General features: G+C 41.3%; 1 protein-coding gene across 4 annotated transcripts; it reads right to left on the reverse strand.

Annotated features, from left to right (window-relative positions):
• Positions 1-4153: 4153 nt before the first annotated feature.
• On the reverse strand, positions 4154-11756 carry LOC123966617 (circumsporozoite protein-like). 4 transcript variants are annotated; one of them, XR_006824037.1, is made up of 3 exons: positions 7164-7275; positions 6015-6398; positions 4154-4806 (listed from the first exon to the last, which is right to left on the reverse strand). XR_006824037.1 is itself a non-coding variant. In XM_046042758.1 (3 exons), exons 1-3 carry the CDS (start codon positions 11647-11649, stop codon positions 4754-4756), a joined length of 474 nt encoding a protein of 157 aa, XP_045898714.1. In that variant the 5' UTR covers positions 11650-11756; the 3' UTR covers positions 4154-4753. The 4 variants fall into 4 exon arrangements, 1 of the variants encoding a protein (XP_045898714.1); XR_006824038.1 differs by having other exon boundaries at positions 7168-7224; XR_006824039.1 differs by lacking the exon at positions 7164-7275 and adding an exon at positions 6850-6864.
• Positions 11757-18591: the final 6835 nt, after the last annotated feature.

The raw sequence follows: 18591 nt of genomic DNA on the forward strand, positions 1-18591 counted from the left end.
ACAATATATCCAGGGCAGGTTTTTTACTTAATGTAGTGGCTATTTGTCCATAAACTTAAACAAAAACAAATAATAACAAACTTCTCAAATGGCCACTTGAGGCTACGTCATGGTTAGGCTTTACGCAGGTTCAGAGGTACCAAAGCAAAGTGATGTCCATAACAAGACTGAGTTTGAGGAGGTTTATTCACACACATAAGCAAGCTTACAGACATTTCTGCTGCCTCTCTCACGCTGGTAAAAAACCATATGCCCTCGTGCCTGCGGCACCTCTCACCTCAACCTACTTATGCAAATGAACATAACACCATGTGACCAACAAACGACAATGCAAGTAAAGCATAACTACAAAATAAACCAAATTAACTTTAACAAGAAAAGAAAAGAAATAAATTGGGCTATAAATTAACTCAAACTCAAAATAAACAAAAATAAGAATATAGCTCCAACATCAACCTTTCCCCCCCGTGTGTCTCTCAGTTCCGGGTTCGGAGGTGAAGCACATCCAGGTGGCAGCAGAGAGGATCCAGACCCTCCTCTCACTCCCGAGAAAAACCTTCATCATCACCGTCCGGAGCCACTTCCTGTGCGACGAGAACAGCGTCCCCATCAATCAGGACTTCACACTGCTGGACCTTCAGTTCCCCAGCTGTCCTCAGTGAGGACTGGTTGGACCTGAGATGTAGTGACACTATCAGTTTTTATAGAGTTGAAAGGAACTTTTTTAGTCGTCCAAAACTACAGAATAAACAGTTTATTTGCTCTAATGTAAGCTGCTAACGTTAGCATGTCCTGCTAACTAGCTAAAGTAGAAACTTTCCAAGTCAGCAACAGACTCATGGAGTTTTTCCATAAAGTCTGCTCACATGTTGACTGTAAACTACATGCTGTTCTAGTGCCAGAAAGAAAACTAAGCAGGTAGTGGGGGATGGGGGGGCCTTACCACACAGTTCGTTATTAATAAATGAAATATTTTCCAAACGGTGAAAATGTTCTGTAGAGAATTTTCTGTGCTTTCATCTTAAATTTAAAGATATTTTTTTATTAATCTCCAAACAGTTTTATATTCTTGGTTTATGTTCATGTACGTTCTAGTTTATTTGGACTAGACATTGGTTTTTATTGTTCCGGTAATCATGCTTCAGATTATGTCAGTATGAGCTACAGTTTATCACAAAATGTCCATAATCTGATAAGAAAACTCACTGATAATCTACTAAACACAATAAAACTGATCTGGTTCTGATAAATATCAAATCTAACAACAACTTCATTAGAAACAGTATCACAGCTATTTGTTGTTCTGCTTTATCTGGGGGTTTTTTTTGTTTGTTTTTTACTTATTCCACAAATCTCACAAGGCGATGGAGGTGAAACGCTGCCTCCTGTTTGTTTACAGGTGAGGTCAGCTAAGCCTTTGTGTTCCTGTTGAACAGCACAGGTGCGTCTGGTAGCTGGTGGGAAGAAAATCCAGGGACTGACTCAACAAATGGTCTTTATTCACAACTACCAACAATAAACATTTTTCTTTAGAATAGCTGAATGATAATGAACGTGTGTGTGTTTGGTTCTGCAATAACAAATAATATAATCCAAAATAAGAACTGAATGTGTAAATATACATAAAGCAAAGGGTTATAAGGAAAACACCTTTATACAGGCAGGCGTCCTGCTGACAGCAGCTTGTGTAAAAACTATAAAGTGGAAATAAACTGCAATACTGTAATATTCCACAAGTTGGAGCTCCAACACATTCAATATGTTTTGGCCCTTAACAGTCGGCATTTGCCCTGATTCAGTAGTCTGGGACTGCAGGCCTCCTGTCAGACAAAGTCATTTACACTGGGGATGCTGGGGACATGTCCCCACCACTTTTTTAAAGCATAATTTGTTAAAAAACGTTCTGAAATACAGCTTGCAGTTTAATAACAAAGGAAAATGCCTTTAGAAAGGTTTGTTTGCACATTAAGAAAGCATGCTGATTATAAAATTACCCAAAAACGTTCATGCACCAGGCAGTAAGTTTAACAACTTCATGATGCAGTTTCTGTTTAGCTAAGTTTTCCGTTCTCTCCTTGTGAACATGACAAAAGAGGAGGGAAGAATGACCCATGCCTACATCTGTGTTGCCTCAGCAGGGATGATGTTACGTGAGAAAAGTTGATCTGCAGAAGAATCAGATCTGTCACCTGTCACCTGAATCTTGTTTCCCCTTACATAAATACAAACATTTCCACCATAAATTGATGCAGAAACTTTCACCAGAATTGTGTCTCTTCACACCCCTAATCTGAGCCCTTACGTCCCCACCACTTTCAACACAAAGTGAAGCCCTTGTGTTAGACTGTCTCCCAACAATTGAGCCTAGATAGCCAAATATTACTGTGTGACCATAACAAGTTCAGAATAAACCAAATACATAACAAATGTCCTGAGGCTTTTTATCAGTTTCTGACTCTGGGAAAGTAGAAACAGTAAAAATAACCAAACTGCCGAATCTCTGAACTCTCCCTTTAACTTTAAATCTCTGCCCTGACCCACTCTCACAGATCAGCCAACAGAAATAACCTCTCCTGTCCACTACAGGTGTTATTAGCTGGGCCCTTACTACAACAGTCTGAGGCTCCCAAAGCAACAGAAACACTCGAGCCACCGTAAACAGGACTCACATTCACACACCGTACCCTGCGTCACATGACCAAGGAATGGCTTCTTCTTCTTCTTGAATAATAGTCGCCAGTTCAACGCAGCACCAACCACTGCTGAAGGCGCCTCGGAGGCCAACTGCTGCTTCTCAGGGTGGGTTAATGCAGAGGACATATTCCACATGCAGTGCACAGTTTATAAATTGTATGCGGCCAATGAAGTTGATCATATGAAAAAGGAGTGTTGTGGTGGCAGCCCGGCTGACGGTGAGTGTCCTGGTTTTTTCTCCTTTTTATCAGTTATTCTGCTTTTTTCCTTGGTTTCCTGTTCTCTGCCTGCCTCCCTGTGTTTTCTCCCCTGTGTGCTCTCTCTCTCTCTCTCTCTCCCTCTCTCTCCCTCTCTCTCTCTCTGCTCCTGAGCCCAGCCAACTACCTGCATCCCATCAGCCACCTCGTCAGCCTGCCACACCTGCCAGTAATCACCTCATGACTGCCTGTATTTCAACCCCGGTTCTCCACACCATCCTCGCTTGATCGTCGTTGCTCCATACCCGGTGCCATCCCCCCGTTCAGGCTTTCATGTTTCTTGTTTTTTCACATTTTCCCTGTGCCTTGTCTCTCTGTCTGTTTCCCTCCCAGGTACACTCTCCCTCGTCCTCCGTTCGGCTGGGCTCATCCACTGGCCCACTCCTCCTCGGACTTCCCTCTCGGCGTCCACCATGTTCCCCCGCCTCGCCTCGCTTCCTCGGCCCCTGTGTTCCCCGGCTCCCTGGCCCCCTGTCTCCTTGGTTCCCCGACGTCCTCCTCTCCCTCCCCTCCAGTCCCTCTCACCCTTTTTCCCTCAATAAACCTCCTTCCCTCCGAGTGCTGCATTTGGGTCCTCTCTGTCCATACACCGTACAACCTCATAACAAGGAGTTACTCAATATGAGTCAGCTGCCTTCTTCCCTCCTTGTATTTCTGACGCAACATGCTGGTTCTTGTTGCCCACAGAAGTCACATCTGCCTGACTTATGTTTACCTTTTTTAACCGAAGTACCGTTTAGTCCAGTGAGTCCAAATCTGAGTGGATATAGTCTCGTCTCTCGTGTTCCTTCCTTCACATCTCGTTTCTCCCACCTTTCCTTCACTCTGTTTAATGATGTTCTTGGTTTCTGTCTTTCTGAAGCTAACTACCAACTCCATGTGATCTCCTTTCTGTTCTTTCATTGCCTTTGCCCCATAAAAACACGACTAAGAGCCGCCATCTGAACTCTGATGTTCGTTGTACCTGCGGTCTGAATGACTGCTCTGTAAACTGGCTGGATGAACTTGAGTCTGGACAAATGATTTAGAACTAAGACTGCTGGGAATTTGAGTTCTTAAAAGGATAACAGAGTGTTGTGCACCTATGGTTCTGTGTAATGCCCGTCACTTTGCCTATAACTAGGCTGCTGATTGACCTGACCTGACCACGGCGTCTCCATGTGGTCGTGCTTAAGCTGACATTTACAGAAAACACAGGTGTCTGTGATTAAATGCTTTATTCAAAGTTTTACCTGTTGTTACATCTAGATTTAGCAAAGTAAACCTGACACTTGTGCTGAAAATGCATTAAAACGTGGCGTGAGGAAGAGACAGTAAAAGGTGCCACGGAGGAAAAGCTCAAAATCACAGTCTGACCGCAAACATATCATCAGCTAGCATTAGCCGTCTTCTCCATTCCCTAAATCATGACCTTCATGTGCTTTGTGGCTTGTATTTTATTGTTTTTTGAAAAGGATTTTTGCCCATAATACAACTCAGGAAAATTAATCAATCAATAAATATCAAATGTTATGCTAACTTATTTGATCAAGATGAGCTCTTACTTAATATAAGTAAATATTAAGTAATATAAAGTGTTCTTACATTTCTGTTAGTGTACAGATTAACACACAAGAGACTGTACAAAGTGTTCATTCATCAGTGATCTCATAAATAACAAGCATTAAAAGTCTTTGAAAAAGCTCAACATCCTGACAGCTGAGGTCTCGTTACAGACGCGGATACAGACTGAAGGTGAGGTCGGTTGACTTTCAGCAGAATCTGGTTTCTCCTCAGAGGTCAGGATGCGGGTTTCAGTCATTTTAATTCCCTGCAGACATTTCATTGGCCACATCCGACAGATCAGAGAACAAATCTGAGACGGAACAAAAGACAACAGTTAGTTTCACTTGTACGATCTTTCTTTTGCCTGCTAGACCTTTCGCAGGGAGAGAAACACAACCTAAGCACATAAACTTCACTCCACCAGCTGTTTATCTCCATCATGTTCATACAGCAGCAGTGGGTGGAGACAGGCAGCAGTTACTGTAAATGATGTTAATATTTGCTCAAACATTTGGATGGAAAAATCCTGTCACCAGAGACGACTGCGTAGTAAATACATCAACATGTACCAATAACATATCAGGAGACACATTTCAGTCACATTAAGATTTAAATTGATATTTTCATGAACGATGTGATGTGCCACACTAGTACTTTGTGTTTTTACTGTCTTTACTTCAGTAAAAGTACTAATACCACACTGTAAAAGTCCTGCAGTGAAAATGTTACTTCAGTATGACAGAATAATCATCTCTCCTCAGGTTCTTCTTCCTCAGTCCATTGATTGTTTGGTTTGTAAAGATTCTGCTGTCACAGCCCAAAGTGAGTCCTTCACAACCAACAGTCCAAAACTCAACGTTATTAACAAACAGTTATTACAATCATTCAGAGAAAAAAGGAAAAGCAGCAAATTCTCACATGAGGAGCTGAAATCAGCAGATAGTACTAAGTAGTTTAATTTACAACATCAGATTTGATCAAATTCTTTGTAAAAATCTTCATCTGTCACATAAATGAAGTGCAGAAAAAAGTGCAGGACTACCCTCTGAGATGTAGTGGAGTAGAAGTACTGATATTTCAATTTTAAACTTAAGTACAGTACCTAAGTGGACATAGTAGTAATACTGAACAATTAATTGATTTTTAAAAAAATGCAATATGGCCTGGTGCAGTTCAAATCGCAGGAGGTGCAATATTTCTAAAAGTGTTATATGTGTCAAAATAGCATTTTAAATCGGACATTGTGGTGCTGCAGAGACATCTGGCCTACACATCCCGTTCTACAGACGTAAGGAAACATCTTTTGTTGGTATCACACCATAATATAAAATATTTTTTTCATTGAAAATGATAATTGTGGGGAAATGATCGTTCTGTCTGGTATTGCAAATCATATTGGAATTGTGATATCAGTAGAAATAATCGCTTATATTATTTCAAGTCATCGTCGTTATTGTCATGACCTGTAGAGGTCGCTGGTCAGCCGAGGTCAGTCTGTGGCTCACTCTCCATACGTACCGTCATTCACTCCTCCACTCGGTCCTTCAGTTCCTCCACTCGGTCCTTCAGTTCCTCCAAACTGCACTTCATTCCCTCCACCTGTTGCTCCACTCCCTTCCTCGTTTCCTCCGGCAGCACTCGCTCCCCCCTGTTCAGCAAAGAGACCTGCAAAACCTGAAGCTTTGGATTTCCCATTGTCGTCGTCGTTGTCAAAGACCTTTGAGAAGAACCCTCCCTTCTTCTCCTCCGGCTTCTTGTCATTTCCGGATGAGAAGATTCCTCCTTTCTCCTTGTTCTTCTTGTCGCCGCCTCCAAAGAGCGACAACGACCCCCCTTTCTTCCCGTCCTTGTTCTTGTCACTCACACCCAGAGCGCTCTTCACGGCTCCTTCCACCACACCTCCTGCAGGGCAAACAGCATCCCACCGTCAGCTCACATGAAAACCACAAGATTTAACCCACAGAACCAGACGGGCGTTTACCTCAGAGAGCAAAGAAGAAAATTTAGTGTAGATATTTATATTTAAATTGTTTTATTAAGATACACCTTGAGATGCACTATCTCGTTTTCGAGGAGGTCCTAAAACACATCACAGCAGAACAGTGACAAAATAAAAACAAAGTACAACTATTCATTTTTCAGGTAAACACACACAGACCCACAAATACAGAGCAACAACAACAACAACAACAACAGGAAAACACAACAAAACTAGAATAATTACAGAGATCTAAAGAACTTTACAACCACTAGATGGTCAATATGGCCAGTAGTACAAATGAAATTGTATGTAAGTGGATCACCAAATAATAGTACTATTAACTTTAGTATAGCGTATACAAAATGTGACTACTTCATTGATTACACCAGCAGTCCATCACGAGGTAAGAAGACAGGGTGTGCTTAAACATCCAAATGATTTAATGGATCTAACATCAGAGGGTAAGTTAATCCGATCTGCTGGGGCTTTAAACATAAAAGCTGTTTTGCCAACTGATTTCTTAAATAAAGCTGAGCAGAGAGCCTCAACTGATCGTTTAGATTAACGGGAACAAGATACTGTTGTAAAGTTGAAACCAGTGAATTTGTCTTCTTATGTTTAGAGATGGCCATTTAAGAGCATCATACATTGTGCAGTGAGTACAAGGTGAGAGGCAAGTTTCTTACACACACTATGTTGTGGTAGCAGCCCGGCTGACGGTGAGTGTCCTGGTTTTTTCTACTTTTTATCAGTTTTTCTGCTTTTTCCTTGGTTTTCTGTTCTCTGCCCGCCTCCCTGTGTTTTCTCCCCTGTGTGCGAGATCTCTCTCTCTCTCTCTCTCTCTCTCTCTCTCTCTCTCTCTCTCTCTCTCTCTCTCTCTCTCTGCTCCTGAGCCCAGCCAACTACCTGCACCTGCATCCCATCAGCCACCTCGTCAGCCTGCCACACCTGCCAGTAATCAACCTCATCCCAGCCTGTATTTCTACCCCGGTTCTCCACACCATCCTCGCTTGATCGTCGTTGCTCCGTACCCGGTGCCACCTCCGTGTTCAGGCTTTCATGTTTCTTCAAACTTACCCTGTGCCTTGTCTCTGTCATCCCTAACCTTGTCTCTCTGTCTGTTTCCCTCCCAGGTACACTCACCCTCGTCCTCCGTTCGGCTGGGCTCATCCACCGGCCCACTCCTCCTCGGACTTCACCCCACGGCGTCCTCCCTGTTCCCCCGCCTCTCCTCGCTTCCTCGGCCCCTGTGTTCCCCGGCTCCCTGGCCCCCTGTCTCCTTGCTTCCCCGTGCCTGTGCTTCCCCGACGTCCTCCTCTCCCTCCCCTCCAGTCCCTCTCACCCTTTTTCCCTCAATAAACCTCCTTCCCTCAGAGTGCTGCATTTGGGTCCTCTCTGTCCACACACCACACCTCGTAACACACTACGTGGAAAGCAGTTATGAGATCGATGTAGAACATTAATTCCACAGTTTATTTTACGTAAGACATGATCAATATGTGTTTTGAATGAGATCAGAATCAAGCCATACACCAAGATATTTACATTTTTCTACTTTATGCAGAGGATTTTTATGTATAGCCTGTTTGCCCCCAGCAGAAAATAATAATTGAGGTAAATACTTTAAATGGCAGCTGAAACTAGAACAATTCTTGCTCTCATTAGTTATCCATTATTTTTGGTGTTTGGCCTTTAAAATGTTTATCTGATGGTAACGTCAGTCTTTCTGCTTTTGTTCAGACTGATAGTCTCAGCAGCTGTTGGATGGATTGTGATTAAATGTGGTTCAGACCTTCATGTTCCCCTCAGGATCAACTGTTAGAACTTCCTCATCATGCTAATGTGTCCAGTACTTTGGTTTATGGGTAAATACCAGAAGAACTGATGACTTTCCCATCAGCCTCAGCTGCTAACTGGTGCACCAACTCTGCAGCTTTGTAGTTTATCAGAAGGACATAAAACAGAACATAAATGTTTTTAGTCTAGATTATAAAGTAGAGGCAGAGCAGCTGTTTGCTGCGTAGAAGCTAAACGCCGTTTCTCCAGGGTTTGTTTTGACTCTTGGGACACCCAACAGACCGGCCCCTGATGACCTGAGGGGTCTATGTAGGGTTGGGTTCAAACTGTAAAAACATTTTGGCCCCAAACAGTTTAGTGATTTATTGGAAGACAGCAGTCTTTTGAAATCCATTCTCTGTCATACTAGCTACCTTGTGAATATAATAAAAATGTGGTTATTTATGATGGAGGGAGGCTCATACATTCTTCATAGTCACTCAGGGACGATCAATGAAAAGCTCTGGGGAGAGTCAAGATGAAAGAAAATCCCGTTAAATGTCTGTATGAGGTTCAAAACATCTGATAGAAACAACATCAGTCCAGTTTTTGGCTTATTACTGTGTAACCAGCAGTTTATTCCCTCTAATTAGATCATTGGTATGTTTATGTCTCAGCAGGAAGCCAAAAATAAAAAAATCCCAGAACAACCGCGAAGCTACACAAAAAGAGAAGACTTCACCAGAAGACTTCTCAGCTAAATGTAATGAGATTTTCTACAGTAAAACATTAATATAAATAATAATAATAATAATAATAATAATAATAATAATAATAATAATAATAATAATCCTTATTTGTAGAGCACTTTTCAAAAACAAATTACAAAGTGCTTTAACAAGTGTAAAGAATAATACAAAAAAACAAGATAAGAGCATGAAAAATTTATATAAAATTAGTAAAATAGAATAAAATAAAAGGGATAAAATAAAGTCAAATAAGATCGGGAAAAGCTCTCCTATAAAAGTATGTTTTAAGAAGGGACTTAAAAGAGTTCACTGACTCAGCCGACCTGATTTCCTCGGGCAGGCTGTTCCAGAGCCTCGGGGCCCTGACAGCAAACGCTCTGTCCCCTTTAGTTTTCAGTCGAGACTCTGGAACAGACAACAGACCTCTGCCCGAGGATCTCAAGGTACGTGCTGGTGCACGTACCTTGAATATAAAGTCATTTAAACGTTTTGTCCGGCCAGAGCTCACAACATAAAACCCTCAGGCCTCAACATTTCCAAAGAGTTGTTTTCCCAGGTTTGGACACACGTTTCCTCTCAAGATGCAGGGTTTCCACCTGACAACAGGGCGTCTATAAACCAAACAAATGTGGACCATGAAATCCCCCCCACACCCCTTTTAAACAAAGATTATAGGACGGTCCAGCTCTGATCATTAGCTGTATATAAATTAAACTTGTCATGAATTGCGTCTCACATCAGATCTTTGTTTTGACAGATCTGTATGATCCGCGTTATTCTCGTTTTCAGGTGGTAAAATCCGGAAGGTGCACATGTTGTGATGTGTGTGTGTTGGATCTGATTATTTGTATGTATTTGTGTAATTTGTCCTGCAGTCAGGAGCCGATGAGTACGAGACGAAACTGAATACTGAAAACACTGAAATACCAGCACATCTGTGCATGTAAAATTATTTCAGTGCACCCGGAAGCTGTTGTGGTGAAACAGGAAGTTTTAGATACCTGTCCTAACTTTCAAAATAAAAGCACGAGGAACATTATAAAACATGGATTTATGTACGAGTGATGTTCCTTGTAGTGACGGATTGTGAAACTATATGCACGATTAATCACAGATTAAGGAACAGTATTAAGTTCAATATCCCTAAAGCTATGGTGATTATTATTATTTATTGTCCGTCATGTAAATATTTGCACCTCACCTTCACATATTTCATAAACTTCATCTCTATGTCTGCTTATTCACATGAAACCTACAACACTTCAAAATGGATATTGGATATGTTACACATGCTGCACACAAGGGGGTAAGCCAGAGATCGGAGAGTGAAGCCTGCCTGAAGGGTTCCATGCAGGCCCAAAACCTGAGACACCCCGTCGCACATGACAGATGTTACCGTCTTGTTTAGATTATAAACTCTCAGCAATCTAAAAACTATTCGTCCATCAGTGACGCTGAGTTGGTGTTTGACAGGTGAGTCTCGTAGGTGGGCTGATTAATCAGTGATGATCCGAGTCAGACAAACACGCTGAGACATGAGAGTTTTTGTTGGCGCAGCTACCAGAATTACGGTGTTTCTGCCGATGTTCTACGTCATTAAACCACAGTTGTGCTGCGTGATTATGCTTAGAAGACGCTGTTGCCAACAGGAAGCAGCCCTGTAGTAGTATTTTATTGGTCCAAAACTGGCTTCACTGCTCTCCATTCAAATCAGCGGGGAGGCTTCGTCCAGTAATATACTGTCTATGGCTGCACAGCACCAGTGACTTCCAAGTCAAGTAGCCTGCATCCTCCTGTGTGTAAAGTTAGTGGCGTGTAACATTTTCAGTGCGTGTGCGCACATTGTTGGTACACGTGTTTTCACCCTGAACAACACAAAGAAAGTTCTGCTGTACTACAGGACACAGCCAGCTGGGCGGCTTCTTTCCCCGACAAGAGAAGGGGGCACAGAGCTTTAAGAGAGGTTTAAGTGTTACTGTAAATGGCTGAAGAAGTCAGCATTTAGTTTTAACGTTCTCCAACACTAGCTACTTATATGGTTATTTATGATGAGAGTCAGACATTCTTCATAGTCACTCAGGGGAGACTCAACAAAAACATTTGGAGCTCTGGGGAGGACCGATTTAATAGAAAATCCCATGAAATGTCTGTATGAGGTTTAAAATATCTGTCAGAAATAACATCAGTCCAGTTCTCTCTGACATAAGCTTACTTCTGTGTAACCAGCGAATTATTCCCACTTAAACTTCATATTATAGACGATTAGATTATTAATACGTTTGTGTCTCAGGTGGAAGCAGCAAGAAGCTAAAAGCAAGAAAAACAAAACAACAAAGCTAAATGAAAAGTGAACTGAACACTAAAAGACCTCCGTTAAACATATCGAGACTGTCAACAGTAAAACATTAATATAAGAACATTTAAACTCATAATGTGAAAATCTTCAGGCACATTTCCAAAAACTTGTATTTCTAGATTGATGGTTTTACACATTTTTCCTCTAAGGCTGCCAAAAAAAGCATTTTAGATTTCACCTGACAACAGTCTATACACCAAACAAATCATGCACATGAAAACACAGATCTCCCCCTATCCCCTCTCTTTACTCACCCACTTTCTCTCCCACCATGTGTGCAAATTTGTCCATCTCTGTCGACCTGCTGTTGGTGTTTCTGTTGTCTGTCTGTCGTTGGTGTAAAGGGAGAGGTTGAGGTGTGTTTTCTGACAGGTGCAGGTGAGACTGCTGCTATCCTCGCCTCTTTTGGTCAACGCCTCTCAGGTCTCTCCTCATTGGCCGTGGAGGAATGTCTGCAGACAGGACTGACCTGTTCCACCTGATCTGACGCTTTCACCCCGCCAAGAGTCAGAATCAGGCCACCGCACACACACAAGGCATAATATTCACAGACCGACTTCATCATCACTTCATAACTTCTGTGTTGTTGTAGTAATGCGAGGAGCAGCTGAAGCCCCGAGTTCTGACTGCAGGTGTTTGTGTTGCTGCAGTGACAGGAGCTGATGCTGCTGCGCAGGTTAGTCTTGTTACAGCGAGACTAACAGTGAGAGACTCTCTCCTCCCTTTCTGTGAAAAATGCATGACTCACTGTAATACTATGAAACACACACCTCATCAGATAAAATCCACTTGAACCAGAAGAACCGGCTGTTCATAAATCTGACCAAAACAGACATAACATGTAAACAAATACACTCACTGGCCACATTAATGCAATCCTCCTGCTCTGTGTTCTCATAGTTACCTGTATGTTCTGTCACAAAAGTAAATAGGGGGGTAAAAACTACTAAGTACTAACAAAGTACAGTAACCTTCAATTTTGTATACAATAAAGCATAATTACAAGGAAACAGTCTCAACTAGAGAAGGCTGTAAAAGCTGGATGTTGAAAAGCTGATGACGGGGTATGAAGGGCTGGGGAAATGTGGGAAAGTCTCTCATTAGTATAAATGGGGAATGAATAGAGTTTGATTTGGTTTGACAGCTTGGCTTTTATTCTTGAACTTTCAAGAAATGGACAACGTAGGTGTCGTGGCGTCTCCTCCAATTATTTCATTGTTCCTTAGATGCCTTTTGGAGAAAGATTGTGACTTGTCTGTATAAATTCTCTGTTGTTGACCTTCAACAGAACCTAAGAACTTAAACTTTTCTAATATGTTCACAATGCGGTCACTAATTTGTTCTCACCCAGCCCCTCATCATACCTGCGAGTGACCCTGTGAGGAGGAGTCGAGGTTACTATTTTTAACGACATTAGTTTAAAAAGTTTCCAAATTTTAAAATCCAAAGTCTAAATTTCATGATCTCAAATTTCAATAAAAAGAACAATTAAATTTATGATTTTTACTATGAATTAATGACTTAATATGAATAAACCAACAGTAGGTGACCAACTTTAAAGTATATATTAATAACTGGCTATTTAAACCCAACCCCTTCTCATCCCAGGGCGTCACATACGCCTTGCAAAGACCCCTTGGCGTTGCTTTAATGCCCTGGGTACCCTTTAGTGTAATTTATGTAAATGTAGGGCTCTGCGGTCAAAGTTAGCAAGAAGAGATATGCAACATCCGTTTAGACTTTCAAAATAAAATGTTAATGTTGTGAAACAATTTGAATGTCGTGAAAGATTTAGGAACCAAAAGCATTTTGTTAGGGTTAGAAATTCTCATGGTTTGGGTTAAAATAACTTAGTTTGAGGGTTTGAGTTGTAATATACATTTGCTTTTAGCCATACACTGTTCAAATGGCGTGCACAGGTGTTCACATTGTTCTGTTATATTAATCCTTATTGTTTCTTTTGTTACCGTGCTGGAGGGAGGTTCTTCCTGGAGGAGAGAAAGGCGTGGCCAAGGGTGGACTGTTATATCCTGTGGCCTGCCAATCAAACCGTACCATGTGCTGCCATGTTGAAGGGGGATTTAGGTGTAGTTTGTATTAGTTGTAGTTGGAGGTTGTGTGTGAATTGGTCTGACCAAGCTGCTGTATACTTTATGTCCCCTGATGTCTCATTCAGTCAGGTCACTTTGTGTAGTTTACTTTTGTTTTGTTGGTTGCTGTTTTGAGTATAGCTATATTTTGCTGACCTATTTTATAGGCCTAGATGTAAAATTATTAGTTTCTAAATACTCTTCTGCTCATTGGTCACGGACACACCCCGGTTTCATCAGACATGCAGATCTTTGTCTTAGTTGATTTTGTTTAGTTAGTTTCATCTTGCTTTTTTGGTTTTGCTTTGTTCACCTTGTTAAATAAATTCTTTGTATATAAATGCTAGTTTCTTTTTAATATTGCATCATTTTGTTATAGTTATTCATTATTAATTAATCATTATTAAATAAAAATATTTAAGGTGCAGGCCTCTCTTAGCCCAGATGACCATCACCTTGTTTGAAGAGCTGTATTTTATGGAAAGCAGACCAAAGATTATGCAGAACATGCATAGAACCACTACCGAGGCCGAGGATAAAGTAAAACAAATCATAAAAAAACTGAATAATGCTGAACTTTGAATCAAGCCACCACAAGGAAACAGACAGTACAGCAGGAGAGAAGGAAGCAAAGGAACCATAGACACTGGGACAGAGATGTCAGAACAGATCCAAAATAGACTGGGGGAGAAAGGAAACCAAACGGACTGAGCTGGACGAGGCGGGACGGACGCTAGCGACAGGATCCAGTCGAACACACACACACTGGGTGAGTCACAACCTCTCACAGGCAAAATAAACATCTTAAACACATTGAAGCTAAAGTTAATACCATATTAATATGTTAGTGACTGCTGATGAACCTGAACAGCCTACAGCTGTGAAGTTTGGTGACCACAGAGGGTTTAGGAAATTGCCACAGTAACTTCTAGTTTAAACCTAGCAATCCTACACTGCCTGTTTAAAACTGCCCAAGAATAGAGGCTTTCTGTTCTGACGCTCCTCGACTATGAAATGCCCTCCCTGACCATCTAACTGTACTCAGACTATTGAGAGTTTAAAAAAGGACATAAAACATTTTGTAGCAGGACCTTTGACTTTTAACGAGCCTTGCTGGCAGCTGTTTTTACACTCACATTTTGATGCTTATTTTCAACCTTATATTGAAGCTTTCACCTTGTAGCACTTTGAGATTTGCTTCAAATGTAAAGTGCATTACAAATAAAATGCATTGTTGTTATTATTTGGGTGACTTCTATGGCAGTATCACACAGATACGCTCTACACAGGCTATGGAATACCTGCAGACTCTGCACAGCGAATGTTTCGGAGGGACAGAATGAGAATTTTGATGAATTATGGAATAAGGAAAAAATGTGCTTCATGATTTCATGATTCTGATGAGGTGTACAACGATATCTAAACACTTGAAGGTATTAAACTATATAGTGGATCCTGAAAATATTTACAGCGCTTAATTTTTTCCTCATTTTGTTATGTTACATCCAAAATGGATGAAATTCATTATTATTCTCAAAATTCTACAAACAATACCCCATAATGACAATGTGAAAGAAGTTATCCTTATCCTGCATACAGGGTCGCGGGGGGGGCTGGAGCCTTAAATGCCGTAACATCATAAATAAATACTTTGTGTCTGTGTGACTTTACAATTTACTCCGTTTGGTGTGACTTGGATGTTGTACGGCAGTACAGGTAACGACTGTCGCAGAGCGGCCTGGCCCACTGCGGAAAGTCTGTGATCGTTCCCTCTGGCTGGATGAAGTCTGACGCTCCTGTTTTACACATTATCCATGATGAAAAATAGAAATGAATGGCAAAAGTAGCACGTTATGTCTTCTTAAGTGGAGCCATGCTCCCCTGTTGTTCGCGCCCTGCTTGTACCACAGGTAGTTAGTAAAATAAGTTTTCATAGATTAGTAAAAGGCTTTGCTCAAATTATTGGTTGGCACTAGCAACCTGCTGGTAACTAGTTAATAATGCTTAAGTTAATTATAAATTAATTATGCTAACGCCTATGAAGTCCCATTAAAATGACCACCGGCTTGAATATAGCATAAATAGGGACATGGCTTCATATACAGTCCAGTGTTTCCCATTTTCCCAGTCCAGCCTGCCATAGTCCAATCTGTTCCGCCACAGTTTCATAATGAAGTGAACAGATTCACAAAACTTCTCATAATAACTTATAAAGGTCTCTGACATTGTTTTGCACCATTGCTTTGGTAAAGTATCTGTCAAACAAACTAAAATCTGGCTTTGTGCCCATCGCAAAAGACTGCAGTTTAATTAAATAAGTATAAATAAGATATCAAATCACTTTAAGTTATTTTAAGAAAATCAAAAAAAGAACTAAGTAATGTTTACTCTGAGTACATTTTAAATGAGTTACTTGAGTAGATTATTATACAAGTAACTTTACTTGTACTTTTTGTAAAATTCATCAGTGTAACAGTACTTTTACTTAAATACAATATTTTAGTACTCTTTCCACCTGTGGTCATGTCCCACACTGTAACTTTCCCTCACAGTGTTCTGAACACACCTCTGTGTCTCAATGAAAAGAAAAGCTAATGTCATCCTCATTAGCATTTATTTCCACAACCGACCTTCAAAAAGGTAAATAAAGCCCCTCTTCCATCACTGGTACCAGCTCAGCTCGCCTCGATTCGGTTTTGGCCCGTTTTCCATTGCTGATAGTACCGTCGTACTACATCAATTATTTATTTATTTGCTCTGCAGACCAAAAGTTCGCCATGGTCATCTGTGTATTATTTTATTAAACTGTATGTTATTATATTACAAATTGCCTTCTACTCTCTGCAGTTTATTTCTGCTCAGCTGGGCCGGTGGTTAGAATCCACCACAATAGCACTGTGGCCACATGCACATATGTTAGGCTACCTATCATTTTGAAACAGTTTTAAAACCCTTCACGTCATCATGTGACCATTCACCTACACTGCGCATGCACGCGCCTGTGTAAATATTACATTATGGGTCAAGAACTTTCATCAAGATTGTCTGACTCGTTTCCCCTTATTTTCGTTGTTGTCTGCTCTCAGATAAACTCTTTCGGGTGGGTTGAAGTCCCTGTCGTACTGGTGAGCAGCATTTATGCATTGTTCGTTTACAAGTTCTTAACAATACTTCACAATAATTGTGCAGAAAAAAATACGCAAATCACAAAAGGAAGTTTCTTCATGTTTATGTCCATCGCCTTCCTTAAAGCCGGAAATGTTATGGGGTAGACTGAGTGCAGACTGAGGTGTGGACCCAAATACGAGAGGTGGTGCAGAAAATATTTATTAACTCAAAACTTAACTTAAACAGGCTTCCACAGGAACTTGAGGCAAGAGTCCAAACAAAGGTAATTCCAACAGAAACATAATCCACAGTCAAAATCCAAAAACAAGGAACAAAGTACTATCCAAAGGTAAGATCCAAAAACACAGAGAACAGAGCACAGGAGAACACTCAGCATCAGACGCAAGAACATGACAAAGACTGAAGACACAAGCAAGCATATATATACACAGGGACTAACGAGCGGGGCGGGAGCAACACAGGTGAAGGGGGGTTAGGACAAATGAGACACAGGCAGGCAGAGAGACAGCAGGGGAAACAAACAGACAACATGCGAATGAACAAAGGACTAAACTTACCTACAAAACCCTAAGGTCAAATAAAGCTATAGAAACACAGAATCCAAAACCAAACCCATGAAAACAGATACCAAGTAAACGAGGACACAAGGCTACACAGACTAAAACAGGAAAGACATGAACTCAAAGCCACACTCCTAACAGCAAATCGTTCCTTCAAACGTCCGAATGAGTATTTACATATTCATGCCAACCTTTTACAGTCCTTTTACTCCCAGTCTCTAGCCTAACATCAGAATACAGATGTGCCAAAGTAAGATTATACATGCTGCTCATGCAGTCCCGGGACACAGTTGTGGGGGTTTCAGTTCCAACCGTTACTACAAGGACGAAGTGGAATTCAACCAGAGCAGTCCAGGATTTGCTAGACAAACCTGAACCACGAACCTCAAGCACATACTTGTGGGTTGCACCACCAGCCTCACAAAAGGCAGGTACACCTGGAGGCACAACCAAGTCCTGATATGCCTGGCAGCCAAACTGGAAACCAGAAGACTAACTATCAAAGTCTTGCCCTATACTGTCCAGCCAACACTCCCCGCCAAATGGCCTTTCTCTGGTAGGAAGAGAAGAGATTCACAAACTCCCAACGGCCAGAATCATGAGCCCTGAGTGTTGCCAGACTGGAAGATGCTTGCCGATATAGGTCATAATCTCATCTACACCCGTAAATGATCCGATCCAGAGACCTGACCTTGTCCTCTATCGTTGAGCTTACAGTCCCTTGGGAGGATGTTGCAGAGTCAACAGCGTCCTGGTCCTGGTCCTTCTGGATTGGAACAGCTAGTCCTACAAACCAATCTATATATTGTTATGACCCAGCATTAATCCACAGAGTGGTATTTATGGTGATGTTTTTCAGGGAATGATGACAGCTGAGATATGCTAAACAGTTTTGTGGTTAATAATTGTTCATGAAGTCTCAGGAGGACAGGACCATTAAACATTCAGTAAAATAAGAACATGAATCAGTGTTTCTCAATCAGTCCTAAAAATAACATACAAACCCAGTGTTTGAGGTGGGCCAGTACACACTGGGACGCAGTACTGGCACCTCAACATTTTGCTCTTTGGCGTACCAGGAGTTCTCCCAAGCTCACCTGCTCCCGTTCCCGCCTGACTGCTAAACTCTGTTGGCCGAGAGAGACGTGGGAGAAGAGAAGCTCGGGTGCCTTTTAAGCAGCCATGTGCTGAAAGTAGCTCGTCAATGTCACTTGTTGTGAACTGACCAATCACACGGACAGATAGGTGTCATTTACACTGGGGACGCTGGGGACAGGTCAGAATCATAATGCCTCAATCTCTTTTTGAAAGCTTTTGTCAAAATGTTCTGATAACAGCAACAAGAAATGTTGAATAATAAAGCAAACAACACACTGAAAAATAGAATAAACAAATGTGCATTGTCCAAAAAAGTAACTTAAGCTAAAACAACAAACTGCTGATTACTACATTAT

Source organism: Micropterus dolomieu, unplaced genomic scaffold (genome assembly GCF_021292245.1).
Source record: "Micropterus dolomieu isolate WLL.071019.BEF.003 ecotype Adirondacks unplaced genomic scaffold, ASM2129224v1 contig_13823, whole genome shotgun sequence".
In the NCBI taxonomy this organism is placed as follows: domain Eukaryota; kingdom Metazoa; phylum Chordata; class Actinopteri; order Centrarchiformes; family Centrarchidae; genus Micropterus; species Micropterus dolomieu.

What these genes read in the sequence shown, in the direction of transcription:
- LOC123966617 (XM_046042758.1), bottom strand. Translation starts at nt 11,649, where the DNA reads ATGGACAAATTTGCACACATGGTGGGAGAGAAAGTGG. An exon ending in CATGGTGGGAGAGAAAGTGG is followed by an intron (nt 6,399 to 11,612) that starts GTGAGTAAAGAG and finishes TTTGCCCTGCAG; the next exon opens with GAGGTGTGGTGGAAGGAGCC. An exon ending in GAGTGGAGGAGTGAATGACG is followed by an intron (nt 4,807 to 6,014) that starts GTACGTATGGAG and finishes GTTCCGTCTCAG; the next exon opens with ATTTGTTCTCTGATCTGTCG.